A 10,640-nucleotide genomic window follows, 5' to 3' on the forward strand; every position below is an offset into this window, starting at 1 on the left:
GAAGTCACAGTAGCCTCAGAGAATAAAATGCTTCAAAGTGTCACAGTACAGCAATAACCTTGATTTGAATGTAGATAAGACAGTGTGGGGCCTACGGATTTTGTTAATTGGGAGAGGGGTAGCATTCATCTGGATGTTTTCTTGCAGCAGGGATGTAGCTGTGGCATTCTGTTGAGCCTTTGGGAGAAAGAAAGGTTATTTGTAGCACTGTTTGGGGCTCTATAACTTTGGTTTTGAATTAATTTTAGTTGAAGTATAGTTGCTGTACTGCATTATATAAGTTACAGTGACTATAGTTATTCACAATTTTTAAAGATTATACTCCATTTATGAGGCTCTGTAACTTTGATTTGTCTTTCTTCTTTCCCTCTAGTGGACTTGTGTCTATGAATTCCAAGAAGGGGCACCCGTGAGACCAGTCGCACCTCGCTGTTCTCTACGCCTGACTCATTACATTGAAGAAGCCAATGTAGGCAGGGGTTATATCAAAGAACTTTGCTTCAGCCCTGATGGGCGAATGATTTCGTCCCCACACGGATATGGGATCCGCTTGCTGGGGTTTGACAAACAGTGCAGTGAACTTATTGACTGTTTGCCCAAAGAAGCCAGTCCCCTGCGGGTGATCCGTTCTCTGTACTCTCACAATGATGTGGTACTGACGACAAAGTTCTCTCCAACACATTGTCAGATCGCCTCTGGGTGCCTTAGTGGACGGGTTTCTTTGTATCAGCCAAAGTTTTAGGCACAACTTACGTCAAATAAGGAACTCTACTGGTGTTCAACTTCTATATACTTCAATTTAGGTGAAGTATTTTCTTTTTAGAAGATCTTAAAAGTTTGGGTCAAGATCCTGGTTCTTATGGGTCCACAAACATACCTGTGACCTGAGTACTTGATCATCCAGCATCACGAGGCATCGCCAAGTTAGACTCCAGGCAGCAACATCTTTTGCAGCGTTCCTCCGCTCCTGCTGACCTGTGCCACTACACTCCAGCTCTGCTGGTAGCTTTGTCAGGTCCCTCTCTTTTAATTCTCTTTTCTGTTTTTTATTTTGGTGTGAATTTTGTGGACATTTGGCAGGAGTTTTGGTTGGATTAGGAGAAACTCATGATGCTAGTATTGAATAAAACCCGGAAGTCTGATGTTGGCATAGTGGTTGCTGAAAAGAAATTTCATCTTCACTTATCAGTATTCTTGGCCTTTAAAAGTTGCTGTTAGTTTCTCTATAATGAGCACAGATGATGGCATTATCCTTATGACTGTGACAGTCTTGCAGCAAAATGTCTTTTAGGTTTCCTGTCAAAATTATACATGTTTTTTACCATGAGAGGAATTTTGTTGTGAAATTCTAGAAAAAACATTACCACCTCTCTTCGTAATTTACTGTATTTGTATGCATTTTTAAATCTACAGCATATGTCCTTAGTTGATATTTTGTTCCTGTCAATAGCATTAGAAAGGAAAAGAGAGGAAGGAAGGGGCTTAGGTCATTTCTATTGTATAAAGAGGATTTATTTATTAAGTTAGTATACTGTCTATCTGGCCACAGAGTGATGAGAACAGTGTAGCTTAGATTTTCTGTTTCCTCCACCAGGTTACTTGCATCACACAGAATGACAGGTGGAGGGAAAATTGAGAGTAAAGAGAGTTGTGTTTTTCTCGTTTCCTTGAGTTCAACTCTGACTATTAATGAAGGGAGAACTTCCGTTTGTTTTCAAGCTGTTGTCATGACTGTGGCAGTCAGTGACTTGGTTGTCAAGACCTTTTGTTGTGTTTTGTTATGGAACACAGCAAGTAAAAAAGCATCATGCAGGGGCCAGGCATAAGACTGACTACTCTGCTGACGCAGGCAGCTTTTTTCTAGTCTTCTCCGCTTTGAATGGGATTGTCTTTAAAGGAGATTTTGCCAGAGGTTAGAGTAATTTGAGCCACATGCTAGTTTTTTCCCTCTTAGAACATATTCTCTTAGGCCAGTCGTTCTCAAACATTTAGGGTGCATTATAATCATTGATGTGAAAGTTGCTCAGTCGTGTCCGACTCTTTGTGACCCCAGTGGACTATATATAGTTCATGGAATTCTCCAGGCCAGAATACTGGAGTGGGTAGCCTTTCCCTTCTCGAGTAATCATTGAGGAGCTTGTGAAAAATAGAGGAATCTGACCCTCACCTTAGGAGGTTCTGATTCAGCCTGGGAGAGGACAGGAATCTGTATTTTTAACAGTAACCCCAAATAATTTATATTCAGATGGTTCCTAGATCACAGCTTGAAACATTACTACATTAGTAAATATTTCTGTACCCATCCGGTGCTTACCACAACTCCCAGAAGGTGTTTTGATAGTTTAAAAAAATAAGCAAATGAAAGCAATTTTAGAGGTCTTAAAATGGACGCAATCTCATTATTTGATGAATGTAGAAGTTAAGTGACTAAGCTAAGGTCATCCTGCAAAATTAGTGGCAGAGCCAGGACTTGAATTCAAGTCTCTCCATTCCTTGCTCAGGGCAATTTCTACTGTATTATGCTGGCTGTTAAAGATTTATGAACACTTTTTTTTGTCTTTAAGTTGTATTACTGTGGATATCCTTAAACTGGCCAATAGACTGAAAAAGAAAGGCATGGGAGTATTGATGCTGAGAATTCCAGCAATAAGGAGAAACTGTTTTAAATCTTATAGAACTATTTAAGCAACCCAAATGCATGAATTAAAATGACATTTTTTGTAGAACCTACCAGACAGCCATTTACACACATAGAGGTTACATATCAGTTGGCCCTAGGACAAATTTTAAAAATTAGATCTTTTTTCTTTACCATGATTGTTAAAATAAAAATTGTAAATTTTTTTAGTCATCATAAAAAGTACACAGTGAAAAACAAGTTTGCCATAAACTTTTAAAAAAATACATATTTAAAAGAAAATAAAGTTTTGGAGACAAAAATACCTAATGCTGATAGTAAAAATAAGCTACTAAGTACAGTGGTTATAAGAAGTTTCTATATATTGCATCTCCTTTGGAGAGCACTCCATGTTAGATACTGGGCCCAAATGTTGCCCAACTCTAAATTTCGGTACATGATTCTTAAACCACTATAGAGTATCTATCATATGTCAAATAATGTACATACTTTACTACTAACCTTCACAAAAACTGCAAGGTAGGTGACGTGAGCACCCACTTACTGTGGAGGAAATGGAGACTCAGGTTAAGTGATTTGCCCTGAGCACAGAGCTGGCGTGTACTAGATTTCAAACCCCGTGTCTTGGTTCCCAGCCTGTGCTTACCACCCAACCATTCTGCCCTTTTTAGTTTGTAAAGGATGGTGAACTGTTCTATTTATTTACCTATCTAACACCCTCTGGCAGCCCTTTATTACAGAGCTGGCTTATCTTCTTTACTATGCAAAAGAATATTTACAAGACTGACAGTTTCTATTAGAATTAGTGCCACAAACTGCAGGGCGTACATACAGTCCATACCTAACTAAAAACCCTCAAGTAGGATAAATAACTATAAAGAAAAATGGAGGGTTAATAGCCTTGTACAGAGTCACACAGATGAGAATTAAAAATTAATAGCCAGCAAACTCAGTAAAATTTTTGTCTTCTTTGAGATATAGAAGGAAAACGAAGTCACTCAGTCGTGTCCGACTCTTTGCGAACCCATGGACTGTAGCCTACCAGGTTTCTCCATCCGTGGGATTTTCCAGGCAAGAGTACTAGAGTGGGTTGCCACTTCCTTCTCCAGGGGATCTTCCTGAACCAGGGATCAAACCCGGATCTTCCACGTTGCAGGCAGATGCTTTACCTTCTGAGCCACCAGGGAAGCCCCCTCTGAGGTATGATCATGATCAAAAAGTCATCAGATAATATTAAGAAATTAAAGGGCATCAGGAATGCTATACTATTAATATTGGGGGATATTACACTTAAGATTTTGAGGTCCCATTTCACTTACAGTATAAAGTCTAATTTGGTGTTTTTTAACTCAAATTTTATTTAGTTTTTATTCATGATAATTGGTAAATGTATTATAATTGATAAGTAGTATAATTGTTGGTAAGTATAGTATAAATTATACTCCTGTTTTTAAAAGCTTTCTGCAGAGTAGTATATTTATGGCAAAGCTATGTTGAATGACTTTAAAAACATCAACTCCACAGTAGTTCTTTATTTTCAATTGTGAAAATGAAATGGCTGATGCAGAAGAGACCTGTATTTTAATCTTTTGAAAATGTCTGTGGTCTTTTTTTCTCAGAAGCCCAAAGAGCATGTATATTTTGTTGTTTCTCCTTGTTACATCCCTGAAGAGAGGCTATACCAAAAACTTTAGGAAAATAAGCATGGAAAAGGTCAATCACCCATTCTGCACTCCTATATCTAGAACCAGGATCACATCACATCATTGTTAAAGCTGTTTTCTAGAAAGTGCAATATAGGAAAAACACTCAGAGAATCTTTTAGGAGCCTAGTGTTTCCCATATTAGAATATATGGTGTTGGCATCCATAAGTACCTGTTAAGCTTGTGTTTAACAGGATAGTCTGATAACTTACTGGTGACAATCATCCCCATTTAATGACCAGCAGTCACTGAGAGCTATGAAAATTCACTCAGTAACACCGTGTTGGTGATGAAGAAGAACATATATATTAATTTTGGGGTAATAATGCATATCTCTTTAAGTGCCAAAATTTAAAACCTGTAATTATTTTTGATGCAAGTCTTTCAGATATGTCAGTATACCTTACCTGCCTTCTTCTTAAACAGCATGCTCAGTATAATTCACTTTTTCATGATAAAAAAGTAAAAGTTAATATTCATGTGTTATTACAAGTATCTAATGAGCTCTGATGTATGTAAAATAGTTCATAAATTGTAAAGGGCTATAATAACAAATTGATATTATTATAAAGTGGTTCCCTCAGCCCCAAGGTATATATAATCATTTGCCTCAGACTGCTGGTGTCGTTCTTTTTTTTAAATGTAAAAAATTTTATGTCTGCTAAGCAGTTTGTTTTGCTTATATAGTGGTTTCTTACTATACTTATCAATACACCTGCTTCTAACAGGCTCCCACTTCCTTCTAATATGCTGTGTTCATCTGTTATGAGCTGGGAGGTGAGATAACCAAGTCTGCTTAGTGTTTAAAGAGCTGGATGAGCTCTGGGTGCACAATCTGTGAGACAGTTTTTTTGGCTGCTCCACCTTCCTGACAGTTCCACAACAACCTTCTTAAGTTCACAGCTAAAGCCCAGGCTAGTGATTTTCTTCAGTTGTCACTAAGTAAAATATTACAAAAGCTAAGGATGCTGCTCTATTAAGGAAAGCAATGCACCGAAGTACAGGGAAGGGAGAACAGGCTCTCTATTTGCACGGGGCCTTTCATGCTCTGAAGGAAAAAGACGAGTGCAGAGTGAAAAAATAAAAATCCAGGTAGACTTAAGAGTATTTATTCTTGATGCCATTAAATTTTGTCGATAACTATTAAAATATATGGTTATCACATTGTACAAAGTTTAATCTCAGTGCAAAATGAGATTGTACCAAAATTTATAACCTAAACACAATGCTTAAGAATTTCTCCCATTCAAATGATATGAAATTATTATCAAAATGAAAGTCTTAAATTTACCTGTGTGCTTTTTTTAGTTGTAAATGAATTAGTGATGGAAAAATGGATTTTATTAATGGATTTTATCAAAAGTTCCAGGGAATATATCTCCCATGCACATACCCTCCTCTATGTATGTGTATATAAATGTCACTATAAATGAAAATGCCAGAGATAATAAAATAACTTTTAAAGTTTAAATCTGGTCCAAAGTACTTAAAAAGAATTTTCAGCTTTCCTGAGTTTTTTCCCTTAGATTTCAGTTTTTACATTAAAGGTTGAATATTTGAATTTTCTTTTAAATTTCACTGCATCTTTTATGTCTTCACTGTGCTTTCTGAAAATCTTAAGATTTAACACTCTCAGGAAATTTAGAGTGTCCCACATAATATGCCAAACACCAGAAAGTTTTCTCACTAGATTCTTACACCAGACTAAGATCCTTGAGGGCAGGGACTCTATTCCCAGTGCCCAGCAGGATCAATCAAATGAATTGAATGTTGGATGAATCAAATTCACCATATGTGGCCTCAAGTTCCCATGAAGCCAGAATTTTGATGTGTAAATTATTCAATACTACAGAAGTCCATCATTTATTATAATGAACAGACTATTCATTGGAGTAAGGTTTTTTTCCTGACCATAGGTCAGAAACACTAAGCATTTCTCATTGTTCTGGAAAACTGCAAGATTCAGTTTTTCATTCAACACACATGTGACTCCCTACTAGATCCTAGTCTAGTACTAGAGCTCAAGGGACAAAGATAACTAAGGTTTTGGTATTCCATAACTGCAGGTGACACAGATTCAGACCCAGGGCTGGCTTCATGGGTGTGTGCCCTATGCAGTCACAAGGGCCCTTCACTAGGAAAGCCGCACACTTAGTTTACTGCTCTGCTGAAGCAACCTTGACATTCTTAATTTTTTGAACAAGGGGCCTGCATTTTTATTTTGCACTGGGCTCACAAATTAATGTAGCTGGTCCTGCTTGGATAGTATCATTTTGACCTAGTGAAAACAATAAGCATTAGAGTACCTTTTATCTACCTTCTAGTAAAGATATTCACATTGATTGAAAACTAGCCATAAAATAATTTAGTAAAGTAACTTCTAAAACCTAAAATTGAAACAAAACTTCATTCTTCCCACAGTTTTTTAACAGATCAGATGTTATTCATTTCAGAATTAGAAAAGCTTTCTATAAAGATATTAATAGGTTTTTACCTTTTCTGGGTTTTCAAATGGATGGTAGAATTGTAGGTGAACTTACCTACACACATACCTACATCCAATTTTAAGGTTTTTAATAAATGTCTAATATATGCATTGAATAGTTTAAGTCTACCTCATAATGTGCTTTAAAAAAATAAATGCTACTTTGAAACATCTGACACACGTTTTGTGTGTGGTTAACCTATTTAAAAGATTGATAGCAAACTTGGATTTAGTATTAGTTTGAAAACTTGTTTACATTTTGTTCATTTTTAGACCAGAATCAACCATAAGGCTATGACAGAGGCAGTGGTGGCTCTTGTTAGTGGTATTCTAAACTTTTTTGATCATGTAATTCCTAACAGAAAAAGTTAAGAGAAGACACTGTAAATTTTGGTTATTTATAAATTATATACATATTATTATACTCATCTATTATATACATCATAAAACATGTATAAAGGAAACTTTAGAAGGATAAGATGTCTAAAAAAAAAGTTCTACATTACCTCCTGCACTTCCACGGTTCACCTTGTCTTTCCACTGGCATATGACACTTCCCTTTGTGAAGGCTGCTGCTCTAAAACACAGAACTGGCATTTTACACTGAACACACATTGAGATCTGAACCATTCACATCTGTGCACTAAAGCTCTGGCCATTTACAAGTTTATTCAATATGAATGTGTGTCATTTCACAAATGATTTATTCCGTGAAAATTATTCATACCAATAGGAAGCAGTTGATAATTTTTTGTCAAGCTGTAAACAGTGATTAGTTCTCATACAAATTTAGAACATGTTTTACTTTTCACACTGCTCCCTAGAATGACATCTTATATTATTTAACAGTGTGATTGACAGTTCATTTTGCCATACTATTTTAAATTTACTAGACAGTTCATTTTGCCATACTATTTTAAATTTACTAGACAGTTCATTTTGCCATACTATTTTAAATTTACTAGAAAAATGACAATCCTACTTGGGATGCTAACTTTTGGTAAGTCATTGAAAAAGAAAATAGAGTGAATCTCTTTCAGATTATTTTGAGAAATTAATCATTCTTTAGATAATTTAACCATAGCATTAATGATCACTATTTCAATTATCCCTGAAATATGACTGACATACTTTAGATTATTTAAATATAGTTTATTTAAATAGAAGAGATTTGGCATGCATTAATACTAAAGAATTAGTGATTTATGTTAGTTTCCTATTACTGATATAACAAATTTCCAAAAACTTAATGGTTAATAGATTTCCTTCTAGGCCCTTCCCTTCCGGCAGAGAACATGAAAAGTGGTGCAGGCATTAGCACCACCAGGAGAGCTTGTTAAAAGATTGCTAGGCTGACATCCAGGCATGTTGACTTCACAGGTCTGGGGTAGGAACCCCTATTTTGTATTTCTAGTCAGTTCCCGTTGATGCTGTAGATCTGGGGACCACAGTTTGAGAACCAGGGATATAGAAAATGTAGTTCAGGTTTAGTTTTTTCATGGATGACAGTTCCATGAATCTCTGTGAAAATAAAGAAAGCCAGTTTGGAGAACATCTTAACTTTGGAGGCTGAGAGAGGGATAACCATGCTTCCCGTCAGCTACAGCGTCCTCCTTCAGCGAGAGCTAGAGCTCAGACTTCCCTATTTTCAAATGGTACTTATGTTACTGAGCAGTTAATTATGCCAAGATCATCTTATCTTCTCAGGAACAGACCTGGTGCTGTGTGGTCTATCTTCTAACTACACGAGAGGAGTCACTACAGAAACACAGGGACCTCCAAACAGCTTGCAACAGCTGCGGACAGGGTAACAGTTCAGAACAGGGACAGAAGTTCTAACCAGGGCACAGACCACACAGAAGAGCTTCTAAACCCTTTGTGGTGGGTGGGGGATGGACGGCTGTCTCTTTTGAAAGCTATTTAAATTACGGGTCCATGAGCCTGCTCTGTTTAAATTAACTTGCAAAAGCCCATCACTATAAAAGATTAGTTTTTGGGTAAAATGAAAAATCCAAATTTTGTTCTAAAAGGATTACTTTCTTAAAGTTAAATACAAAAGTGTCTGATTGGTTCTGAATACATTATTCTTAGGGAGCTATTACCTTAAGAGATTTTGTGGATGTATACAATAAACGTTTGTATAAAAGAACAACTTCCTGGCCTTTATTAAAAAGTTGCAGAGTATTGGCAGGAAGATCATGATGCCCACCTACCTCGGTCACTTCAGGTGTGAGTAAACCACTCACTTGCGGGGTAGTCTTAAGGAAAACGCTAATAACAGCGTGAGCTTATCACAAGCCCTGTCCCAGTCCGGCATGTGTCCTGGGCCTGAGGAGAGGGAGCTGGTGGCCACCACATCATTAGTAGGACTAGTGGGAAGGCTAAGTGAGTAACATGCCATAGGCTTGTGTTCCCCTCCAGCAGGTGTTTCTATGTGGTGTCCTGACTTCATGGCAACCTAAGAATTAGTAGTATAGTAAAAGAACTGAATCGAGTCTCTCAATATGTTGCTGACATCAAATACTGTGATAACACCCTAATGATTTTTCTTAACATTTTATTATGAGATGTTCAAAACATACAGCAAGGTTGGAAGAATTTCACAGGGAATATATGTTTACCAAGACTCAACTGTCAACACTTTACTAAGTTTGTTATATCAGTTATCCAATAGTCTATCCACCTATCAATCCATCTTCATTTCTGATGTATTTTCATAAATGAATTGCAGACATCTACACCCATCCTTCTAAAACTCCTCGGCAATACATATCATTAACTAAAGTTCAATATTTTTCTTTTGTTGTAAAATTTCCATACAATGAAGTGCACAAATATTAACGGTACTTTTGCTAAAGAAGTTTAGGCAAATGCATACACCTATATAATCCACACCCCTATTCAAAATATATTCTTATTTACCATCACCCCAGAAAGTTCCTTCATGCCCCTTCCCAGAGACAACCACTTTTTTTCCCTCCCAGATTTGCCTGTTCTAGGACTTCATATAAATGGACTCAGACATTATGTATTCCCCATGATGATTTTTAAAAGACAAATTCCTAAGAAATTCAAAGTGTCTCTGAAACAGAATAGTGACAAAGACAACTTCTGGGATCAGATTCTGATGCACTCACTGAGCAGGTGTCATGAGAGCCTCTACTCTGGGGATACAGATGAGACAGATCATCTCTGCCCTCAAGGAGTTCACACTGTCCTGAGGGGACACAGCCCACACATCCTGGTCAGAGTCCTGGAGTTGAGACAGTCATCGCCACAGAAGGAGACCTAATCCAGTCTGGAAACCAGTAGGGAATCAAGGGAAATTTAACGTTGTACCTAGGAACTTGTCTCAGGCAGCCAATACTCTGTACTATCCGCAATTCTAGAATCTTCTAACTCAAAATGATTTGCCCTTAAAAGGGCAGTTTTACATTACTGAGATGTCAGGCGTTCTGCCAAAAAAAAAAACGATAAAAGTTACAAACTGATATTGGGGTTACTGTTTTCTCTAGTTTGAATTGATATAAACTCAGATGCTGTATTCAGCATTGCTTCCAAATGTAAAAACACCATGCTTTTCTGTTCCCAGACCACAAGTGGCAGAAGTTTTGATGGGCTCCAAACAGCAACAGCAAAGCTTTAAATCTTCCTGGACTTTGCCTTAGCTTTCTCAAGGCTTATCACACCCATTATATCTCCAAGTTTAGGTCCTCACTTCCTAACTCGTTTTCACTCATTACCTTCAAATTTTGCACACAAATTAAAAATGAAAAGTACTTGGATCCCTTATATACCAACTTTCCCCAATGG

General features: G+C 37.0%; 1 protein-coding gene across 2 annotated transcripts in view; it reads left to right on the top strand.

Annotated features, from left to right (window-relative positions):
• DCAF10 (DDB1 and CUL4 associated factor 10) overlaps nt 1-4,957 on the top strand; it is a 53,955-nt gene extending 48,998 nt beyond the window's left edge. The window contains exons 7-8 of one of the 2 annotated variants that reach the window (XR_009691134.1): nt 374-803; nt 3,620-4,957. Coding sequence is in view for 1 of the 2 variants with exons in the window: in XM_061132664.1 (XP_060988647.1) it covers nt 374-742 (369 nt within the window). In the remaining variant the exon portion in view is untranslated. Of the gene's footprint in view, nt 1-373 lie in introns of both variants that reach the window. The other variant, XM_061132664.1, reaches the window with a different exon arrangement.
• The last annotated feature ends 5,683 nt before the right edge of the window (nt 4,958-10,640 follow it).

Source organism: Dama dama, chromosome 29 (assembly GCF_033118175.1).
Source record: "Dama dama isolate Ldn47 chromosome 29, ASM3311817v1, whole genome shotgun sequence".
Classification (NCBI taxonomy): Eukaryota; Metazoa; Chordata; class Mammalia; order Artiodactyla; family Cervidae; genus Dama; species Dama dama.